General features: G+C 43.0%; 1 protein-coding gene and 1 long non-coding RNA gene across 4 annotated transcripts in view; one reads left to right on the top strand and one right to left on the bottom strand.

Moving 5' to 3' along the window:
* LOC122552660 (inactive phospholipase D5) overlaps positions 1-7,329 on the bottom strand; it is a 91,398-nt gene extending 84,069 nt beyond the window's left edge. For 2 of the 3 annotated variants that reach the window (XM_087991202.1, XM_087991203.1), the window contains exon 1: positions 7,033-7,329. In XM_087991202.1, the coding sequence (XP_087847328.1) occupies positions 7,033-7,212 (180 nt within the window). In that variant the 5' untranslated portion in view covers positions 7,213-7,329. The remainder of the gene's footprint in view (positions 1-7,032) is intronic. The other variant, XM_043695480.2, reaches the window with a different exon arrangement.
* On the top strand, positions 6,193-23,923 carry LOC148148918 (uncharacterized). The gene is made up of 3 exons (XR_015758361.1): positions 6,193-6,302; positions 7,095-7,282; positions 23,791-23,923. It is a non-coding gene; the product is annotated as an uncharacterized LOC148148918 (long non-coding RNA).
* Positions 23,924-24,029: the final 106 nt, after the last annotated feature.

The following is a 24,029-nucleotide window of genomic DNA, read 5'->3' as shown; positions in this document are numbered from 1 at the left end:
ATAGTTAGCATGTGGTTCAGAACAATGCCAACAGGACCAGTCCAACACCTGTTTTGGCTAAGGTGGACTTGAGACGGACCTTGCACTACTAGACAGTGGAAGACATTAACAACCACCACTTAAAAAATAAATAACTGTTGAGTAAAACAGCTCAGAATGAAGCATCAGCACAAGACTTGCCTTCATGCAGAGCCCAAATGATAATGATCACTGGAGTTTAAAAGAACGAGAGATGATCTCATTGAGACATATAGGATTCTTAAGAGGCTTGACGGAGAAAGTGCTGAGTGGATGTTTCTTGCATGGGACAGTCTAGGATGAAAGGACAAATCGCAGAATTAACGAGCACCAATTCAAGACTGAGACGAGGAGGAATTTATTCTTAGAGAGTTGGGAGTCTTTCGATCTCAAGCCAGAGAGCCGTGGGGTCAGAGTCTTTAATATATTTAAGGCTGACATAGATTCTTGATCAGTAGTGAAATTGAGGGCTACAGAAAAAAGGCAGGAAAATGGACACAAATCAGCCATGAGGGGCCAAACTGCCTACTCCTGTTCTTTTTTGCTTATGGTCATATGGTCTTAACAATGATGAGAATCACTTGTCTCTGACCTTCCCAAAGCTCACCTTCTGCTGAAACTCTCCTTCATAACTCTACAACCTCTAGACATGACTGCTTTAATAAACTCACATCTGGCTTCCCAATTTCCGCCTTAGATAAACTCGTGTTCATTTAAAAACACTTATCCATATCAGAGAAAGGCAACAAGTGCATTAAAAGCAGTTCAGAGAAGGTTTACTTGGCAAATACCTGGAAAGGGAGTGGTTGTCTATTGAGGAAAGGTGGGACAGGCTTGGCTCGTATCTATTGGAGTTTCAAAGTAGAAGAGGCAAATTGATTGAAACATGTACCATCTGAAGAGACCTTGACAGGATGACTATGGGGAGGATGTCTCCTCCTGCAGGAGATCTACAATGAGGTGCCACTGTTTTAAGACAGGGATTCCCCATTTAAAACAGAGATTAGGCAATTTTGTTTTCTCTGAGGGACGAGAGCCTTTGGAACTTTGTTCCTGAAACATTGGTGGAAGCAGAGTTCATAAACATTTTTTAGGTGAAGGTAGATAGATTCTTCTATGTAAGGGGTGAAAGGTTATCAGGATAGGTGAGAATGTGGATTGGAGGTTACAGACAGATCAGCAATGATCTGTTCGAATGACAGCACAGGCTTAAGGGGCTGAATGGCCTACCCTTGTTCCTGACTCATGTTTGTATGACAGCTGGCTCCAAATTTTATTCCCAACTTCTGTGCTTGCTGGACTACAGTAGTTCACCATCTGACAACACCTCAAGTTTAAAATCTTCAGTCTCAATGTCGACTCTCAGCATGACCTAGCCACCACACGCCCTGCAAGCTTTTGTAATCTCTGCATTTCTGATGACGGCCTCCAAAATATTCCTGATTTTCATCTCCCCTCCCTTTGCTTTCAGCTGTCTTGCTTATAGATTGTAGAATTCCAAATCTAAACCTCTCTAAATCCCTCTCCTTATAAGATGCTCCTTAAAGCCTACTTCTTTTGTGATTTCTTCTATGGCTCAATGTCAAAAATCACACAGGACTTTTTTTTATTGCTGTCGCTCTTGTTAAATGCTTTGGAATGCACACCATGTTAAAAGGCACTATATAAATCTAAGCTGTTGTTTTCTTCTTTCATATCTGGTCACCACGAACCACAAGCCTAGTCTATCGCCATTTCTTTCATGATCTGAGCAGCTCAGTCAGTAGTGGTGCTACCAAGCCATTCTTGGTGATGAGCATTAAAGTGCTACACCCAAAATACATTCTGTGCCCTTGTTACTCTGAGCTTTTTCAAAGTGGTGTTCAACCTGGGGGGGATTCATCAACTGAGAGAGGGCAGCACGTGTTAAGCAGCAGGAGGCTTCTATGTCCTTGTTTGACGCAATGCTATGCGAGTCATAAGGTCTAAATTCGACGTCAAGAAACTACAGGGGCAAGCTCTCGAATGTATCCCTCTATCCCAGCACTCTGGCAGATCTATCCTGTCCCACCAGATAGAAGAGACAGTGATTGTTCATAAGAATAGGAATAGAATTAGGCCATTCAGCCCATCGAATCTGCTCCGCCATTCAATCATGGCTGATATGCTCCTCACCCCCAATTTCCTGACTTTTACCCATTATCGATTAAAAATTGGTCTAATTCCTCCTTAAATGTACTCACTGTCCCAGCATCCACTGCACTTTGGGTAGCAAATTCCATAGATGGAGGAGTCCCGGAAATATCCCACTGACTGCTGCTTGACCAGATCTGTGGGATATCTCTCCAAGAGGACTCAACTGGGTTTGCCTGAGCCGAGTCAAGTCTGGTATCTGGGTTGATCCCAGGAATCTATGTTTTATTTGTAACAGTCTGACACAACTGAATAGCTTGTTAGGATAGTTCAGAGGGCATGTAAGATTCAATTAAATTGCTGTGGGTCTGGTGCTAAGTTCTAAATGGCCTAAAGTGAATTAGTTTTGTTTTCACAAAAATTTAGTATTTTACCATCACCATTACTAAATGTAGCTTTCTTTTAATTGATTGAATTTAAATCCCCAAAGTCTCATGATGTGACATGAACTCATGTCTCTATCATTAACTTTTGGAGTACTGGATTTATAACAGAACCACTCTGCAAGAGTGTGCCTATAACATTTGGCTGCACTGCTACATAAACTAGGCTTCATGCAGCTCTCTAAAATAAGTGGTCAAGTCAAATATGGTCGATACGCATCACTGCTTAGCAAAGCTCATGGATCGTATCCCATAAACTGGGATTGGATGTTCGCAGAATGTTAATACATTAATGCGTCTAATTAACAAGATATGTTTGTGTTCAGTCTGAAATCTCTGAAAGAGCAACTTCTTTATTCAGACGTATTGGTCAGCTCCTGAACCGGCCAATAAACAAAGCTTATAGATTTCAGTTTCAAGTAGTGATATGCTTCTTTTGTTATGACCGCTAGACTTCACAAGATGTCTATGATTGAAAATGTCTCCATTAATAAAAGGTTTAATTGGGGACTGAAGCATCGCAGCTCAGAAGCAGACCCATAGTGTCTGGTTGCCATGGAGTGAAACTCAAACTGAAACCTGTTTAAATTAAGTGACAGTGTTCACATCTGTATGCAGTAACTTACAGTAAAGTTGCTCTGTGAGACAGAGAGAGGGAAAGCAATTAGTACAGTGTGCAGGATCAAAGCAGTTGCTGTTGTGGAGAAGTAGGACCCCTGTACTCACTGTTTGATAAGAAGTGGAGAGAAAAGATAGACTTTGAGAGATTTAAGGAACAAAGATTTGCCGAGGTGGACTTAGCTGGTGGTAGTGAGATCGGGAAATCTCAGACTGAAGCTCTCAAAGTACACCTGTAGTTTTGACCTAGTGGAGCAGGGAGAGCTGAAGAGATAGAAGTAACACTGAAAACTACTCTTATAATGTGACATTCTGCCAGAAGTACAACGCACAGTGGTAGAAGTTGCAAGATGTATCTCAACTGAGTTAATTAACAAGTGCAAAAGTATCCTTTCTTTACTTTGATATGTCAGTTGCCTGTTAAATATTATAACTAATAATACTATGCTTAACATCAGTTCTGTATTTAGATTAAATTACTCAGTGTGGAAACAGGCCCTTTAGCCCAACAAATCCACACTGACCCACAACCCTACATTTACCCCTGCCACTACAGGTAATTTAGCATGGTCAATTCACCTAACCTGCACATATTTGGACTGTGGGAGGAAACCCACACAGACACAGGGAGAATGTGCAAACTCCACACAGTCAATCGGCTGAAGTGGGAATTGAACTCAGGTCTCTGGCGCTGTGAAGCGGCAGTGCTAACCACTGTGCCACCGTGCTGCACACAAGATGAAGAGTAATTTAGATTCAAAACATTATCTTGCTGTCTCCATAGATGCTGTCTGATCCACTGATCTCCAGCATTTTATTGTTTTCAGTACAAATTCCAGCATTTGCATTTGCTCCTCCAATATTTGACCTAAGTGTTTTTTACTTTGTGTTTCACAAGCCTTACAACATGAAATCTAGTATTTTAGTTATTTACACATTTGGGAAATCTGTTATCTTTAAAGTCTTTGATCTCTAATGGGATCATAACAGATTTAATTTAAACACATTCTTAAACGCCTCTCCTCCCCTTGCACCCTACACATCTAACAATAATTAGGATGCACTCATGGACTTCTGCAACAGCATCAATATAGATTTCATATTTCCCCCAGCTGTCTTCACTACTTCCGCCTTTTCCTTTTATCCACTATTCCAAATCACTCTCTGGCCCCTTAACATTAGCTTGCAGTCTCTACCTTCTTCTTAGTCTCTCTCATCTCTCTTCTTGAGCTCATCTCATCTAGAAAACCTTCTTTCTACTCCCTCAAATTCATTCCTACTGACTTCCTGAGTAAACAGAATTTAAGGCAGAGATAGACAGGTTTTTAATCATAAATGGAGTCAAGGGTTATAGGGAAAAGGCACGAAAATGGAGGGTTATTAGATCAGTCATCATCTCATTGAATGGCACAGCAGACGTGATGATCCAAATGAACTACCTCTGCTCCAATGTCTTATGATCATTTAATTTTCCTTCTTGGCCCATGGCCCACTATAAATGGTTCCCTCTCAAGTACTGCCCCTTCCATTTCAAAGCCTCTGTCCAGTTCCTCACTGCTTCAGAAACAAAGCCTTGTACCAACATCTCCAACTTCTTCCTGCTCTCCAACATGTGGTCTTCAAGGTGTACACCATCTCTCCTGAATCATCTGTCTGAATCCCTCTGATCAGTTTCTGCTTCTCACCTTTGCAGTGGTGCTCAATGGTCCAAACCAAAGTTACAAAACATTTCCTGTGAGCATTCAAATGGATTGGAGTATCCCTCCTTTTTCTTCTCAAATGCCTTGCAACCTTTGTTATAATTAATTACATTATCTGACACAGTGCCTCTTATCTGGTTCAGTGGGACTACCATTGCCTTTACCTGATTGTAGCCAGTGTCCAGCATTTCTATCTTTCCCATCACTGACACCCTCATGAATATACTCCTCCCCTTCATTTACATGCTCTCCCTTGATGATGTTATTTCCAAGCACTAGGTCAATCTTCACTTTCATATTGACAACATCAAATGCTACCTCTCCTCTTTCTCCCTCACTCCATTGCTCTGTGCTGTGGCACTCTTTATCCAACATTTAGTCTTGGATTTAGCTTTCCTGTTTTTGAGCTGCTCCATTAGTTTCAGCTTGTGTCACAACCCTCCAAGTCCTTGCCAATAACTCCACTAATATCCTCAGCCGAACAAGATTGTTCCCAGTTCCAATATTCAGTTTGACCTCAGCTGAAGTTCGAACCACATAACCTGTCAATAACAAAAATCAACTGTTTCTATTTGTGCTTCTATCTCTGCTTCCCAAACCATCATCCCTGCCATTGACAGTATTCTCTACTCTCATAGTTGCATCCTCAACAACCTGTAACTTTGCTGCTTCTTTTCTGTTTCACATCACGTTCCAGTTACCCACCCTCTCTCAGTTCCCCCTGACCTACACTGACTGGCCCTCCAATGTCTCCAAGTTAAAATCTCTCTATGGTCTGGCCTCTCCCTAACTCTGTAACCTCCCTCAGCCCTATGACTCACCCAATCATTATTTATTCCTCAGAACATTTGCACATGTCCTCCTTTTGCCCAGTTGGTGCTCCTGCTTTCAAACACATAGGCATCATGTATGAAACCATCCCAACCCAAAGTTCTCCTTAAAACTCATTTCTTTGACCTAGTTTTGAATCACTTGTCCTAATGTCTGTAAAGTGCATTACAAAGCTTTTTTATTAAATCTTGAAAGAAGTTTTTAATCAAAATCACCATTTTATTTGTGTCCTTTCTGTTGGTTTCTTCAGATGGGTCAGCACAGACAGGGCATTAGGGTGAATCAGCGTGTGATTTCCACTCTCCCTGTGAAAGACATCTGTCTGGGCATTCTGTTAATATGACAGTCTGGAGTGGGGATCATACACATGGAGAAATCACAGGCACAGACCCTTGTTCTATCTGGGAGGTCAGATAGGTGTAGAACTGGAGATATATATAGCTGAAGATTAAATAGAACAAACTGGGTGTCGAGGATTTTAAATTTGAGATGTTTGGGAAGCAGGAGCCGGTATCGAGCAGGGAACACTGAGATGATGAGCAACGCGATATGGAATGGGATAAAGGCAGCAGAGTGTCAGGTGAGCCGTTCATTGACGGTGAGGATAGAGTCAGGTCTGCGACTCACAATGACAGTTTGGGAGGCAGGCGGTCTGAGATAGGAGCAGGGAAGGGTGATGATGTTCCACAGCCTGGGGATTCGCCCAACAGAACTGCAGAGTTTGGGGCTGCCTCACTGCCTGAAATTCACTGTCAGTTTCAGCTCCGGCAATGGCATGCCAAGACAGCAAAACATCTCCTGTTCACTACTGTAATTAATGGACACTTACAATCCAGCAAGCCACCAAATGTCCCACTGATCAATACTTCTGTCACCACTTGGTGTGTTTCACATGCCACTCACTCCAGCTGAGGGTGAGCTTTACTGCCCACCGTGTGCCCTGACTGTACCCAGGAACTCACGGTCACTAGCCCATGCCGCCTTGTTCTCCAAAGACTGTCCCCCCCCAGGCCGCCTGGTTGCTGCTGAAAGTTAAATTTTAGGAGCAACTTCGCCCCAGAGGGGGCTGCATGGTACCTGCAACAGCTCTCGGCACTCTTTCAAGCGTCGAGAATCTGTAACTTTGCAGCCCGTGAGATATCTTTCCCTGTTGTTATTACCCCGGGTGTGTTTCCCGTTAAGCGCGGATGGAAGTAACATTTGCTTTAACCAACATGCAGCACTCCACCTAGCTCCATCTGTTACCCCTGCAATCCACCCCTCAGCCTTGACTGCAAAAACAAAGCTAGGGTGAAACACACACGGCTTACATGCTCGCTCTTGCCCCTGTTATTGAGATAGACTGAGACGGTGTAATCCTTTTTCTTTGCAGTACTGTACAAGTTGGGAGAAGCCCCTCGGGCAGGGTTCTGAGGCGTCTCCCTCGGTCCCGTTTTCACTTTCAGCTGATCGTAAGGTTCCTCGGACAGTCGGTCATGCTTCACTTCCATCTTCGCATCAATCTCCTGAGCTGCGCTTGGATTTCACGTGTGCGAGTGCGAGCTGGAGGAGATGTGGGAGGTAACAGATTATTGATGAACAGCTCAGGTGCTGCTGTTGCTGCAGCTCATGTTTATCTGGCTGGACGCAGCAGCAGCAGCGACTGAAAAGCTCAGGACAAGGCGAGTGGGAGGGGCACACAGTTTGTCTGCGTCTGGTGCAGTGAGCTGCAGGAGGAAGGGGCTGCAGCACTCTCTCTCTCTCTCTCATACACACACACCTCAGCAACGACGTGCTGAAATCCAGAGAATCCCAAACAGCGTGGAAGCAAGCCATTCCGCCCATCAAGCCTACACCCACCCTCTGAAGAGCATCCCACCCAGATCCGCCTTACCCCTGTAACCCTGCAATTTCCCATGTCCAATTCGCCTAACCAGCACATCCCTGGACACTGTGGGCAATTTAGCATGGACAAACCACCCGACCAACACATCACTGGATACGATGGGCGATTTAGTATGGCCAATCTACCTAACCTGCTCATCCCTGGACACTATGGGCAATTTAGTATGGCCAAACTTCCTAACCTGCTCATCCCTGGACACTATGGGCAATTTAGTATGGCCAAACTACCTAACCTGCTCATCTCTGGACACTATGGGCAATTTAGTATGGCCAATCTACCTAACCTGCTCATCTCTGGACACTATGGGCAATTTAGTATGGCCAAACTACCTAACCTGCTCATCTCTGGACACTATGGGTAATTTAGTATGGCCAAACTTCCTAACCTGCTCATCCCTGGACACTATGGGCAATTTAGTATGGCCAAACTTCCTAACCTGCTCATCCCTGGACACTATGGATAATTTAGCATGGCCAATCCACCCAAACTGCACATCGTTTGACTGCCAAAGTGGTCAATTCAGCTGCCAACTGAGCAGCTCCAGTCAGTAACAACAGCCATGGGTTTGGCAATAAGGGGGAACTCAAGTGTAAAGCAACAACCTCGCAGAGTTGTGAGGATGCGTCATTCGATCTGAAATGTTAATTCTGATTTCTGTCCATGGATGCTGCCAGACCTGCTGAGCTTTTCCAGCCATTTCTGTTTTTGTAACTTCGTAGAGTTGCTAGGTTACCCCAAAGTAGGGCAATCACTTTCAAATTAGTTGACTGTGATGGATGAGGGCATAAAGGCTGCAGAAACGTGAATAAAGGTACAAGTTCAGGCCATATGACCATGAAGTTTATGCTGTCTGCATTCCTGGAATAATATGGCTCTGAGGGGTCATGAAAACCTTTTTTTTAAATATTCATTCATGGGATGAGGGTGTCGCTAAGCCAGCAGTTATTGCTCATTCCTAATTACTCAGAGGACATTTCAGAGTCAACCACACTGATGTAGAACATGGCAGTCTCGGCAGAATGGCTGTGCTAGAGGTGCATGAGGCATTGGAGAAACAAGGGAGTTTATCAGTCTCACTGGGGACATAGGTTGGCACATATCAACTTGCAAGGGACTCTGATGGCACAGTGGTAGTGTCCCCACCTCTGAATCAAAAGGCCAGGGTTCAAGTCCGAAGTTGAAGTCCCCTAACAGCATTGTGAGTCTACCTACAACACATCAACTGCAGCGTTCAAGAAGGCAGCTACCATCACTTTCTCAAGGGCAACAAGGCACAGGCAATACATACTGGTGAACCAGTGACACCCCCACCCCATGAATGAATTAAAACAAATGCTTCAGAAGTGTGGAGCAGGTCTCTGTACAGGTTGATTAGAAAATATCTAAACCAACTAGCATTAATGCATAATGGCACTAATACCACTTCAAGGATTTCTATTTGGGTGTCATGGCCCTCTTGAACTGTTCTACCTGTCCATCTTCCTTCCCACCTATCTGCTCAACCCTCATCTCTGACCCATCACCTTCACCCCCACCTTCACGTACCTATCACATTCCCAGTTACCTCCCCCCCGCATCACACCTTCCCTCCCATTTATCTCTCAGGCCCCATGGGACCCCCCCCCCCCTATTCCTAATGAAGAGCTCATGCTCGAAATGTCGATTCTCCTGCTCCTCAGATGCTGCCTGACCTGCTGTGCTTTTCCAGCACCACACATTTTGACTCTCACCTCCAGCATTTGCAGTCCTCACTTTCTCCTAGTTTCACTGGGGTATTTGGTTAAGTTTTTAAATGCTTCTTAAGATCATCTATTTGGTCAGTAAAGTGTGGCCAAACCACTAATATAACTTGAATATTTAATCATAGCTACAATTGACATAAAACAGAACATGCTGGAAATACTGAGTGGATCAGGCTGTGTCTGTGAAGAGATAATCTTTCAGCTTGGTGACCTATGAACTCAGCCTCTCCTCACTGTTGCTGCCAGACCTGCTGAATACTTCCAGCACCTTCTGTTTTAATTCTGATTTCCAGCACCTGCAGAGTTTCATTTTTTGTATTAGTCACAAATGGAATCCTCTCCAAATGCATTATTTCTCTGCAACCTCCTCAACTTCCTTTGGCACAATCAATCACATCATCCTCCTTCTACACCTCTGCCCTGATATTTAGCTCAGTGAAGCTGCCCTTATTTATTAGGTTTGTTAATACTGATCTGACTGTGGTCTGAATGTTTACGGCAATTACTTCTCTCTAAAGACCATGAGACATGGGAACAGAAGTAGGTTATTCACCCCATTGAGTCTGTTCCACTATTCTTTGAGATTGTGGCTGATCTGATAATCCTCAACTCCTGGCCTATCTCAGCCATGACTATGATTAAAGCCCCAAGCTCAACAGCCCTCTGCGGTAGAGATTAGAGAGGATATTCCTCCTCATCTGGTTTAAATAAATGAACCCTTGTTCTGGGATTATGCCCTGTGGTTGTGTACTTTCCTGAAGAAGGGCCTGTGCCCGAAACGTCGAATCTCCTGTTCCCTGGATGCTGCCTGACCTGCTGTGCTGTTCCAGCAATAAAGTTTCAACTTGTGTACTTTCCCACAAGCTTTCTACATCTACCCTATCATTTACTTCTCTTTCTGCCCCCTTGCCCATTATGTCCGGGGTACCTTAAGCATCTACAAATGACCTCCTTCTCCTCTTCACATCTTCATGCAAGTGCTTGACCTCATCATCCTCACGCAAGGTATCAGCTTCTGTACCTACACTGTCTACGCACAGCTTCAGCTGTCCACCACTTACAGTCATAGAGTCACAGAGATCTACAGCACGGAAACAGACCCTTCGGTCCAACATGCCCAAGCCAACCATGTATCCCAAAATAATCTAGTCCCATTTGCCAGCACTTGGCTCATATCCCTCTAAAACCTTCCTAATCATATACCCATCCAGATGCCTCTTAAATGTTGTAATCGAACCAGCCTCCACCACCTCCTCTGGCAGCTCATTCCACACACACACACACACACACACACACCACCCTCTCTCAATAACTCCACTCCTTCAGTGCTATGAGACAGCCTATTGGCATCCAAACTTCAGTGAGTCACAATGTCAAATTTTGTCACAGACAGCTCAGCTTCCCCTTTCAAATTCAATTCCTCCTTGCTTTGAAGCTAAAAATCACTTGAGTGGACATTATTCTGCATTATTTTGTACGCATGTCATCTGTAATCTTAAAGTCAATACCCCTGAACCTCCTCACCACCAAATCAATTAACATCAGGAAAATAAATTGTTCCAGAAATAATGATGAGTGATAACCGTTTCATCTGTTGTGAAATCAAACTCTAATATTTGTTTGAAGACATTAAAGCAAATCATAATTTTATTACTGTTGTTTTATTGCCATTTGTATTTACAGAAAATTTACATTTATATAGTGCTTCCTATGACCAAAAGATGTCTCAAAAATTATTTTGATTTGATTTATTTATTTATTGTCATGTATATCTTGCTACAAAATACTATGAAAAGTGTTGAATAGTGTTGCCACTCTCCGGCACCATTTTGAAATGCGGAAAAATACACCAAAGCATAGAATATAAAGGCAGGAAAATAAAGAAATAAAGAAAGTGCCTAATTAGATTACTTTACAGTGTGGAAACATTGCACCTTGCTCCCTCATGGTACCAGGCATGAGACCCCTTCACCGCGCTGCCACCTCTGGAATGAAAGTTGTCACTCTTTGGCGCCATCTTGCCTCCACCGATACCCTCACCAAGATGGGTCCTCGCTGGACCTCGCCAGTATAGGTGCCACCAATGCTGCCGGGTTTGGGCACCAGCCCAAACTCAACACTGCTGCTGCCATGAGTCCACTTTGGGCCTACATCACCAATGCAGCCACTGCCCATGCCACTGGGTCTCACACTGGACCCAAACCCATCTCCGCCACCACCTCAATGAATCTGTGCTGGAAGCAGATGCTGCTGGAAACCCAAACTTGCTTCTGCAGCAGCAGCCATGAGTCAATGCTAGGACCACCTCAACAATGCAGAAGCTGCCAGGAACCCAAACCTGTCTCTGATGCCGCTGCCATTAGTCTGAGCTGCTGAGCCTACTGGAGTCAGTGTTGCTGGGCCTACTGGAGTCCACGTTGCTGGGCCTACTGGAGTCCATGCTGCTGGGCCTACTGAAGTCCGTGTTCCTGGGCTTACTGGAGTCCACGCTGCTGGCCTACAGGAGTCCATGCTGCTGGGCCTATGGGAGTCCATGTTGTTGGGCCTGCTGGAGTCTGTGCTGCAGGACCTATTGGAGTCCGTGTTGTTGGGCCTATTGGAGTCCATGTTGCTGGGCCTACTGGAGTCTGTGTTGCGTGGCCTACTGAAGTCGATGTTGCTGGGTCTACTGGAGTCTATGTTGCTGGGCCTACTGAAGTCCATGTTGCTGGGCCTACTGGAGTCCTTGCTGCTGGGCCTACGGAAGTCTGTTTCTAGGGCCTACTGGGGTCTGTGCTGCTGGGCCTACTGGAGTCCATGCTGCTGGGTGTACTAGAGTCCATGCTGCTGGGCCTATTGGACTCTGTGCTGCTAGGCCTAATGGAGTCTGCGCTGTTGAGCCTACTGGAATCCACGCTGCTGGGCCTACTCAAGTTCGTGCTGCTGCGCCTATTGGAGTCCATGCTGCTGGGACTACTGGAGTCTGCACTACTGTGCCTTCTGGAGCTAATACTGCTGGGCCTTCTGGAGTCAACACTGCTGGGCCTACTGGAGTCTGCACTGCTGGGCCTTCTGGAGTTAACACTGTTGGGCCTTCTGGAGTCTGCATTGCGCTAACACTGCTGGGCCTTTTAGAGTCAACACTGCTGGGCCTACTGGAGTCTGCATTGCTGGGCCTTCTGGAGTTAACACTGCTGGGCCTTCTGGAGTCTGCATTGCTGGGCCTGCTGGAGCTAACACTGCCGGGCCTTCTAGAGTCAACACTGCTGGGCCTACTGGAGTTAACACTGCTGGGCCTACTGGAGTCTGCACTGCTGGGCCTTCTTGATTTAACACTGCTGGGCCTACTGGAGTCTGCACTTCTGGGCCTTCTGAAGTTAACATTGCTGGGCCTTCTGGAGTTAACGCTGCTGGATCTACTGGAGTCTGCACTGCTGGGCCTTCTGGAGTTAACACTGCTGGGCCTACTGAGTCCATGCTGCTGGGCTTACTGGAGTCTACACTTCTGGGCCTTCTGGAGTTAACCCTGCTGGGCCTACTGGAGTCTGCACTGCTGGGCTTCTGGAGTTAATACTGCTGGGCCTACTGAGTCCATGCTGCTAAGCCTGCTGTAAATGTATTGGTGATGGAAATGTGTTGCTGGAAAAGCGCAGCAGGTCAGGCAGCATCTAGGGAACAGGAGAATCGACGTTTCGGGCATTAGCCCTTCTTCAGGAATGTATTGGTGTCAAATGAGTTAAACTAGTGAAAGACATGAGTTAGCAAGCAGCCCTGTCACCCCTCTAAATACTTGTGCACAACATCTATCTGACACTCCAGTGTGGGGCTGAGAGCATGCTACACTATCAAAGGTGCCATCCTTTAGACAAGGTAGGTCTGCCCTTGCAGGATGTAACAGATCCCATAGTAGTAGCTCCAAGAAAACCAGCCAAGTTCTTCCTAGTATTGTGGCAATATTTATCCTTCAGATCAACATTACCAAATGGGCAGATTATCTGGTCTTTACCTCCTTGCTGTTGCTGGATCTTACTGTGCATGATGCTTCCTACATTAGACTGGAAGCCACATTTCAAAAGTAGTTACTAAGACAGTAAAATAAGATAAGATGGCGGTGGAGTAGGGCTTCTGAGCTTGGCGCTCGTCTGCTCCACTCACTTTTCTTTTCACTTTTTTTCTCACTTCTCTTGGTTTTTTTTCTCTCCTATTTTATTTTATTTACCTCTCTGTGAAGACCTTGGTCACGGTGATGGTATCAGCGGCGGTGAGTGGGCCCAGCAGCACAGACTCAAGTAGGCCGAACTGCACAACCTCAGTAGGCTCGGCAGTGCAGACTCGAGTAGGCCCAGTAGTGTGGACTTGGGTAGGCCCAGCAGCACGGACTCCAGTAGGCCCAGTAGCGCATATTCCACCATTTTAACTCATTTGACACCAATCAATTTACAGAGTTCTAATAAGGCCCCTATGTGAAACAAATGTTTAACTCTCATTTTACAATTTTTAAAAACATGGCGTGTTTAAATAATAAGTAAATTGTTTAGCTGCCTCTAGTATTCTCTGTGGTTTTATTTGTGGGGCTAACTGTTAACGTTTCAGTATTTTGTAGACTTGATTTTCCAGGTTTACAATGCTTTTTTTCAAATTGCCTTCATTTTTATTCATTTTTGGGTAGTAGGCATCAATGGCAAAGCTACCATTTATTGCTCGTCCTTAATTATTGTTAAGAAAGTGGTGGTGAGTTGATGTCTTGATTGCTGTGGTCTATGTGGTGTAGGTAGTCATAGAATCATGTTATGAAGATGTGGGTGTACTTTAAGAGAGTTAAAAGCAGCAGAACTACTGGACACAGCACTAAGTGTTCTCAATAAGGTAACAATGTAACACTTGGTCGAACAACTTGATTAGTAGGTGGACTTTGAATTTAGTATATTGACAATCTTAAAAGCCAATGACACATCCAATGTTTTGGGGGGTATAAGACCGGGGAAAATTGTACCGTTAAGAGGAGAACTGCCAAGCCCCAATGGGTGACAGATTGCTTGAAAAATGGCTCTCTTAAAAGATACCTTTTCGATCAGTAACCTGTGACGCAGAAATTCCTAAGAATAAGAAAAGAAGACACAGGAAGCTCCAAGTAGAAGAACCAAAAGCTGCATGGTTTTGAGATAAGAAGTTTTTTAGATTAGATTAGATTACAGTGTGGAAACAGGCCCTTCGGCCCAACAAGTCCACACCGACCCACCGAAGCGAAACCCACCCATACCCCTACATTTACCCCTTTCCTAACACTACGGGCAATTTAGTATGGCCAATTCACCTGACCCTGCACATCTTTGGACTGTGGGAGGAAACCGGAGTACCCGGAGGAAACCCACGCAGACACGGGGAGAACGTGCAAACTCCACACAGTCAGTCGCCTGAGGCGGGAATTGAACCCGGGTCTCTGGCGCTGTGAGGCAGCAGTGCTAACCACTGTGCCACCGTGCCGCCCACAAAACAAATTAAGTTTTGTTTTACAAATCTTAATTTTATTTTATTGGACTAGTATTATTGTTATTATTACTACTATTATTATTAGTAGTAGTTTTTTTGGACTAGTATTATAGAAGGGAAGGTAAAAGATAGGTTACAGTAAGGACTTGTACATTATTTAATGATAGTTAATAATTCTCCGTGAAGCTTTAAGGAATAAAGTTGTTAATTTTTACTTTAACTATTTCTTGGTCACTTGAATTTTTACCGATTACTGCACAGGATAAATCTTTTCTGTGTTGCTGGTTTTAAATTAAGCAGAAGAGTTTAGTTTGGGGGCACCGGTCCGTGATTTGAACTGGTTTAGACAGATTTGAATAGATTTGGGGGTACGAAAAATCCCAGTAGATTTAAACCAGTGTTGAATAGGTTAGGTTTATTTTCACTAGAAAAAAGGAGATTGAGGGGGGATCTGATTGAGGTTTACAAAATCATGAAGGGTATAGACAGGGTGTTAGAAAGAAGCCTTTTCCCAGGGTGAAGGATTCAATAACCAGAGGTCATACTTTCAAGGTGAGAGGTGGAAAGTTTAAGGGGGATATACGCGGCAAGTACTTCACACAGAGGGTGGTGGGCATTTGGAACGCATTGCCAGCAGAGGTGGTAGAGGCAGGCACAGTAAATTCATTTAAGATGCGTCTGGACAGATGCATGGGTAGTTGGGGAGCAGAGGGATACAAATGCTTAGGAATTGACCAACAGGTTTAGACAGTACATTTGCATCGGCTCAGGCTTGAAGGGCCAAAGAGCCTGTGCCTGGGCTGTAAAATTTCATTGTTCTTTATTCTTTAAACACTTGTAGATTAGTCTCCTAGATCTTTAAATAAAACATAGGTGAGACAATTTGTTCAATTTTGTTGCCTTGTGGTTGATTAAATTAAAAGTGAGAGAAATGGCTCTTAAAATTGCGAAGGAGGTTCTGGGATTTGAAGATGATTCTCAATTTGCCAAGGAAGTTTACAAGGAAAGAAAAAGGCTATACTTTTAGAATTAGCAAAATAAGTTAGATTTGGCTTTAACTAAGGACAAAAGTAAAGTTGAAATTGTAAAAAGGCTACTCAAACACTTAGGTGTGTCAGAGAAACAGACAAGTGCAGTAGAGTTAGAAAAATTACAATTGAGGAATATAGAGTTAGAAGATAAACAAGAGATAGAGGAAAGAGAGAGGGAGAGAGAAAAAGAAAGAGAGAAGGAAGAGAAAGAGAGAGAGAGAGAGAAGGTTCTTAGCTGAGCAATGAGAGAGAGAAGAAAGGGAGAGACAGAAAGAGAGAGAATTTGAACTTGAGAAGTTGTGACTTAATCAGCAATGTCAAGTTAACCGGATGGAGATTAAAAGAGAAGGCAGTGATATATGATGATGTCAGAACTCTGCCACATTTTGATGAGAAAGATGTTGAAGTCTTCTTTATTTCATTTGAAAAGTTGGCTAGGCAGATGGAGTAGTCCGAGGATTTATGGGTAATGCTAGTTCAGACTAAACTGGTAGGCAGAGGTAGTGGGGTTTTTGCTGCGCTGTCAGATGAGGGGTCAAGACATTATGAAGAGGGTAAGCAGGCTATTTTAATTTCTTATGATCTGGTACCAGAAGCATATAGACAGTGGTTCAGAAACATAAAGAAGGAAACAGGTCAGACTTAAGTTGAGTTTGAAAGAATTAAACATAGTCATTTTGATTGATGGGTTTGTGCTTTAAAAATAGATAAGACATTTGAGGCTCTAAGAGAGATTATTCTGCTGGAGGAGTTCAAAAACTCACTTCCAGAAATTCATGTGGAGGAGCAGAAAGTTCAGGACGTGAGAAGGGCAGCAGAATTATCCGATGAGTACATGTTGGTGCATAAGACAAGCTTCCTGCCAGAATTTTGTCTTGTGAGGGATAGAAGTTGAGAGAAGGGGAGGTCCTACACTACTAAACCAAGAGTAAAGAGCACTGGTAAGAATTTACCACAGGATAAAAAATCAGCCCAAGAGGGTGGAAAGGAGGTGAAAGGCCTCAGGTGTTTCCACTGTGGTAAAGTGGGACACATAAAGTGACAGTTAAGGAAGGGCGCTGTGGGAAAAGACATTATGCCAGTGGCATTCGTGATGGTAGCAAAGGACACCCAAAGAAGAGCCAAGAAGCTGCAGGAGAGTGCACAGCCTAGGCAGGGGCTGGGTACGGACTTAGTATCTGATCTCTACAAAGAATTTGCCTCTGTGGGTAAGGTTTGCTCAGAAAGAACAGGGGGAGAAGGACAAGAAGTTATAATTTTGAGAGATACAGGATCTAACCAGTCACTGATAGTAAAAGATGAGTGAATATGCACTCTTTCTGATCTGTTACCCGAGACTGTGGAAATTTGTGGGATAGATGGACAGAATTTTAGCATTCCCCTATGTAAGATCAGATTGGAGTGCCAACTTAAAGCTGGGGAAATTACAGTGCGAGTGATTGACAGAGCGTCAATTCCAGAAATGCAGATTGTTCTTGGGAATGATTTGGAAGGACCCAAGGTGGGAGTGACACCCCTTGTGGAGAAGCCAAAGAAGACCAAGAAACTGAGGAGTTAAAACAGAAATATTGTGGTATTTTCTAAGACTGTGTGGTAACCAGATCTCTTTAACATAAGTCACAGCGCGAAGCGAAAAGTAAAGAGAAAGATGAAGGAGTTGAGATTCAGATAGCGGACACCCTGTTTGACGCGATGCTGCAGGAAAATCCTGAACAGGCAGAGGGTCAGACAGAAGTGCTTAGTCCTGCAACAGCAAGACAAGACAATAAAAGATACGTATGTGAATGTGTACTCTGAAAAGGAGGCGGAGAATATTCCGGAGGATTATTATCTGAAAGATAGAATCCTAAGGCAGAAATGGAGTCCACAGCAGGTTAGTGCAGAGGAGAAATGGGCCAAAGTGCATCAGATTGTCAGTAATATATAGACAGGAAGTGTTACAGGTAGTACATGAACTACCTGTAGGAGGTCACCTGGGAATATGAAAGACTCAGGCTAAGATATAAAAACATTTTTATTGGCCTGGAATACACAAGGATGTGGTTCACTTTGCCGTACATGTCATACTTGCCAAATGGTAAGTAAGCCACAGGCGGTAATAAAACCAGCACCTTTGTTGCCAATTCCCACACTTGAAGAACCTTTCATGTGGGTTATCATTGATTGTGTAAGTCCCGTCTCGAGAACTAAAAGTGAGAACCAGTATTTGTTAACCGTGGTGGATGTGCCTACCAGATTTCCGGAGGCAATTCCATTATGGAGTATCAAGGCAAAAAGAGTAGTAGAGGAGTTAGTAGCTTTCTTCACACGGTATGGACTACCCAGAGAGATACAGTTGGACCAAGGGTCAAACTTGACTGCTAGGCTGTTTAAGGAGGTTATGGATAGCTTAGGTACACAGCACTTTAAATCCAGTGCGTATCATCCTGAATCCCAGAAGGGATTTAGAAGGGTGGCATCAGACCTTGATGACCATGTTGAGAACATGCTGTCAGGATTACCCAAATTATTGGGATAAAGGTATCCCATTCATATTGTTTGCCATTAGCAATGCCCCAAATGAATCTACTCAGTTCACTGCCTTTGAGTTACTTTTCAAGCATGAAGCAAGAGGCCCTTTGAAATTAATTAAAGAAAAATTGACAGGACCAAAGTCGGAGATCTCACACTTAGATTATGTATCGGAGATGAGGGAGAGATTAAACTGAGTAGGTGAGTTAGCTAAACAGCACCTAAAGAGGGCACAGTATAGGATGAAGCAGGTGGTAAATAAAACTCTCAGACTCGGACAGTTTCCCAAGGGGACAATGTGTTAGTGCTGTTACCAGTGATAGGAGATTCCTTCAAAGCCAGGTTTAGTGTTCCCTATCAAATTGAGAAAAAGTTGAGTCAGGTGAACTATTTAGGTCAGATACCAGTTAGAAAAAAAAGGTATCAAGTATGTTATGTGACGTGTTGAAACTGTTGAAAAGAACTGGAGAAACAGGTGTTAGTTACTGCCCCACAGAGTGAGGAATCAAATCTAGATGATGTGGATTTTGAGGTGCCTCAAAATAGATTAAAAAATGAAGAAGTCCTTGAGGAACCTGGACAGGTTAGTAAGCTATCTGTCTCAGGAGCATAGAACGTAGTTGAAAGATTTGTTACTGCAGTATAAGGACATATGTAAGAATCAGATGGGGAGAACTAATGCTACTGTACATGAAGTAGACGTAGGGAATACTGCTCCGATAAGACAACAGCCCTATCAGTTTAATCCTTTCAAAGCCAGACAGGTCCAAAAGGAGGTGGATGCTCGATGAGGGCATCATCGAACCAAGCCAGAGTGAGTGGAGTTCGCCGATCATCTTAGTTCCCAAACCAGATGGGACTCAATGATTCTGCGTGGATTATTGGAAGGTCAACACTGTTACGAAATTGGACTCATATCCAATTCCTAGATTGGAGGACTATATTGAGAAAGTCAGACAAGCCAGTTACATCACCAAATTGCACTTAATGCGTGGTTACTGGCAGGTACCTTTATCAGAGTTGGTGAGAGAACTTTCTGCATTTGTAAACCCAAATGGGCTATATCAGATTAAAATGATGCCCTTTGGAATGAAGAATGAACCCACCACATTCCAAAGACCCATGAACAGAGTTGTAGCTGGGTTAACAAATAGTGCAGTCTATTTGGATGATGTAGTAATCTTTAGTAAGTCCTGGAAACACGCTACAGTTGGCAAAGCTCTTTGAATAACTATGAGAAGCAAAACTGGTGATAAATTTAAATGAAACGAAATTCGTGAAAGCAGACGTGACGAACTTGGGACATAAATTCAGTCATGGAAGGTTGACCCCATGGAATGCAAAGATGAAGGCCTTCAACGAATTTCCATGAACAACCTCAAAGAAAGGTCCTTAGGACTCAGTGGATTCTATTGGAAGTTTGTTCCAAACTTCAGCAGTGTAGTGGCACCGTCAACCGATTTGCTGAAGAAGAACACAAAGTTTTGGTGGACAGAGCCATGCCAGGAGACATTCGGCCATTTGAAATCAATATTAACCATCAAACCAGTTTTAGCCACACCAAACTTTCCAAAACCTTTTAAAGTCATCGTTGATGCTAGTGACATTGGAGTTGGAACTGTACTCCTACAGGAAGATGAGGATGGGATTGAACTACCAGTGGTTACTTTTCGAAGAAGATCAATATCCACTAGAAGAAATACTCCACAATTGAAAAGGAATTATTGAGTTTGGTACTGGCCTTACAACATTTTAATGTGTATGTCACGAACAATGTGTGGGTGACAGTTGTGTACACTGACCATAATCTGCTTACATTCTCAGAATGTTCTAAAGATAACAATATGAGACTATTTAATTGGAGTCTTATGTTACAGGCTTTAAATTTAAAAATCATACATGTTGCGGGTCGGAAGACTGTAATCACAGGTGCGTTATTGCAGACTTAAGTGATTGAGTTTAGATGAGATTTGTCTTTATTTAAGGCTATATACAGGTATATGGGAAGAAGTTAAGGTGAACTTATATATTAAAGTTATCTGTATGTTAGGGTAATGTGTTTAAAAAGTAAAGAAAAAAATGAAGCCATCTTTTCATTATGATGGTTCATTTTTTCTTAAAGGGAGGAGGTGTTATGAAGATGTGGGTATACTTTAAGAGAGTTAAAAGCAACAGAACTACTGGACACAGCACCAAGTGTTCTCAACAAGGCAACAATGTAACACTTAGTTGAACAACTCGAAGAGCTCGTTGCCTGGAAACAAAAACAAATTTGAATTTGGCCAATCAGTTTAAATTATACCCCGAAAAATATCAAACTCCAATCCATTTTGAATTGAGTATATAGACAATCTTAAAAGCCAATGACACAATCCGATGCTTTGGGGTTATAAGACTGGGGAAAATTGAACGGTTGAGAGGAGAACTACTAAGCTCCAGCAGGTAAAAGGCTGCCTGAAAAATAGCTCTCTTAAAGGTACCTTTTTGGTCAGTAACCTGTGATGCAGAAATTCCTAAGAAGAAAAGAAGACACAGGAAGATCCAAATAGAAGAACTGAAAGCTGCCTGGTTTGGAGACCAGAAGTGTTGTTTTATAAACCTTAATTGGGAGTTTTATTGGACTAGTATTATAGAAGGGGAAGGTAAAAGATGGGTTAGAGTGAGGACTTGTATATAGTTGTTCGTTAATTATTCTCTGTTATACTTGAAGAAATAAAGTTGTTAATTTTTACTTCAAATAGTTCTTGGCCACTCAAATGTTTACAAGTTGCTGCACAGGATAAACCCTTTCTGTGTTACTGGTTTTAAATTAAGCAGGAGGGTTTACTCCATGTCGTAACAATCACTACATTGCAGATACATTTGGCCCATCAATCTGAATCAACCTTCCAAAGAACTTCCCACCTAGGCCCACCCTATCCCAAAACCCTGCATTTCCCATGACTAATCAACCAATCATGCACATCCCTGGACACTATGGCAATTTAGCATGACCAATCCACCTAATCTGCACATCTTCGGATTGTGGGAGGAAATCAAAACATCCATCGGAAACCTACACAAACACAAAGAATGTGCAAACTCCACACAGTCACCCAAAACTGGAATTGAACCCAGGTCCTTGTTGCAAGGCAGCAGTGCTAACTACTGAGCCACCTGCCACCCTGCAATTTTGTAGGGAGAGGCAACTTCTAGGATTTTGATGCAGCTGCAGTAAGGAAAGGTATCATTTATTCAATTCAGAATGGAGTGTAGCTCAGAGGGGAACTTGCATGTGACTGTGATCCCATGTGCCTTAGTCTTCGGACCTTTAGTCCTTTAGGTAATAGAGGTTGTGGACCTTGGAAATGCTGATGGAGGTTTGTTGGTGAGTTGCTGCAGTGCATCTTGTACATCGTATTATATATGTAACTGTGGTGAAGAGACTGAAAATTCAAAGTGGCAAATTGAGCTCCAATCAAGTGGACTGCTTTCTTGTTGACATTGTCAAGCTTCTTGAATGTTGAGGAGCTGCCCTTATCCAGGCAAGAAGAGGTGGTTAGATTCTCTCTTCCAATATTAATAATGTAACGAGGGATATTCTAGGCCATGAAATTATGGAGTGTGGTAGAGTACAATTTTCTCACCTTTTTATTTTGGTTGCTCTGTACTGACTTCTCTAGTCACACATACTTTTATTTTTTTAAATGTTACACTATCATACTGAGGTGATCTTTTATATAATTCCAACAAGCCAGCTGTTAGATGGAACGGAATTGATATTCAGAAGTTAATTATCCTCCCTGGTTATATACAGTATTGTGAAATTACTACTGTACAAGTTAGATCCTAGACTGAAACCTGGTTTCATAGATTGTATTTTGTTTTGTTTCAATTTTAGCAAGTGGTCTCTTTCTGAAACGTAAGTACACAATCCTGCAGATTTTGCTTTAACAATAAAAAACTGAAGTTTATTCACAAATGAAATAAAGACAAAATGGAATAAGCCAAACTAATCACCTAAAACACAAATTCAATGATGTCTAAACACAAAGTAAAAGTATAATCCCAAAATACTCTGTTATACATTGAAAATAAAAGCAAAAACATTTGTATAATACCCAAAAACTACTCCGGTACAATACACAAAAACAACATCCGTACAGTGTTCACACCAGAATCCCTGCCTCTAATATCTCAATGGACTGGATCTAAAGGTAGCTCCTTCCTGGAGCTGTTATATACTGGAGCGCAAATCAATGTAGCTTTAAATAGCCTCTTCAGGGTTTTAGCTTAAAAATGTGTTGCTGGAAAAGCGCAGCAGGTCAGGAAGCATCAAAGGAACAGGAGAATCGACATTTCGGGCATAAGCCCTTCGTTGATGCTGCCTGACCTGCTGCACTTTTCCAGTAACACATTTTTAAGCTCTGATCTTCAGCATCTGCAGTCCTCACCTTTTCCCTCTTCAGGGTTTTATCGCAACACTCTTGGTCTGGGACTAAAATTAACTTTTTAACTCACCAACTCCAAGGGTATTCTAGATTCATTACATCCTTCCTATCTCAGAAGCACAGGTTTGTACAGCAATCTTCATCCAAGGACTTCACAGGACTTCTCAAAACTCAAAGGAAAACAAAGTAAATCTCTCTCTGAGCTATTCAGCTAAAAAAATACAAGTTCCATAAATCTCTAATAGATTGTAAGGCTACACTATTTATGGTGTTGGGTCAGAAAACAATCTACAGTTTTGTAAGGTTACAACCAATGCAGCCAGTATTTTTAGATCCAGTGCTTTTAAGACACTAGGATGCAGGCTGTCAGGTTTGACCATGGTGCTGTGTGGATAAGGGCTGTCAGTACTGTAATGATAAGACCTACCAAGACTTGTGGGACAGGCTGGTGGAGCAGTGCAGCTTTGAGTATCTAACAGATTTCATTTTCTCACAAAATTTACTTTCAAAATCAGGTTTCAGGGTATTCAATCTTTGTGACTGAGTATTGGGCTAACTGCCAGGGTTGAGGACAATGCAGTTTCCCTTTCCAATTCCTTATCCACAATGGGTGGATGATGAAGTACTGCATAAAGGATTACTGTTCCAGCTAAAATCCATGGGAAACCAGAGCAAAATGGGATTGGATAGAAAATAAAAAACATGAAGTGCTGTCAAGGATTGTACACCATCAAAACAAAACTGTATCACAAGGTAAGGCACTGACCAATTCTCAAGTTGTTCCACTCAATATTTGCCCTTCAACCAAAAGCTTTAAAACAGTTATTTACTCATCTGTCGCACTTGGGTCCTTGCTCCATTTACACTGATTTCCAGATTTCCTACATTTCAACAGTGACCATTCTTCAAAAGGTACTTAATGCTAGAGCAATTTTTGATGTTCTGAGAGTGTGAAAGTCATTATATAACGGTAAACTCCATCTTTTCCTTCTGAATGTAGAAATCGATCGTGACTTGGAAACTTTTATGGATCTGAAGAAGGGCCTGTGCCCGAAACGTCGAATCTCCTGTTCCCTGGATGCTGCCTGACCTGCTGTGCTGTTCCAGCAATAAAGTTTCAACTTTGATCTCCAGCATCTGCAGACCTCACTTTCTCCTCGAAACTTTTATGGATAACACTGACTTGAAAAGCATTAATGGGACAAAGAATGCAGTTAAGGCTTTTGTAGAAGGTTGCAG

This window comes from Chiloscyllium plagiosum, unplaced genomic scaffold, assembly GCF_037043375.1.
Source record: "Chiloscyllium plagiosum isolate Xiang-an unplaced genomic scaffold, Cpla_swu_hap1 HiC_scaffold_10, whole genome shotgun sequence".
Lineage (NCBI taxonomy): Eukaryota > Metazoa > Chordata > Chondrichthyes > Orectolobiformes > Hemiscylliidae > Chiloscyllium > Chiloscyllium plagiosum.
The sequence above is the reverse complement of the archived record's forward strand: the minus strand, read 5'-3'. Positions and strand labels throughout refer to the sequence as shown.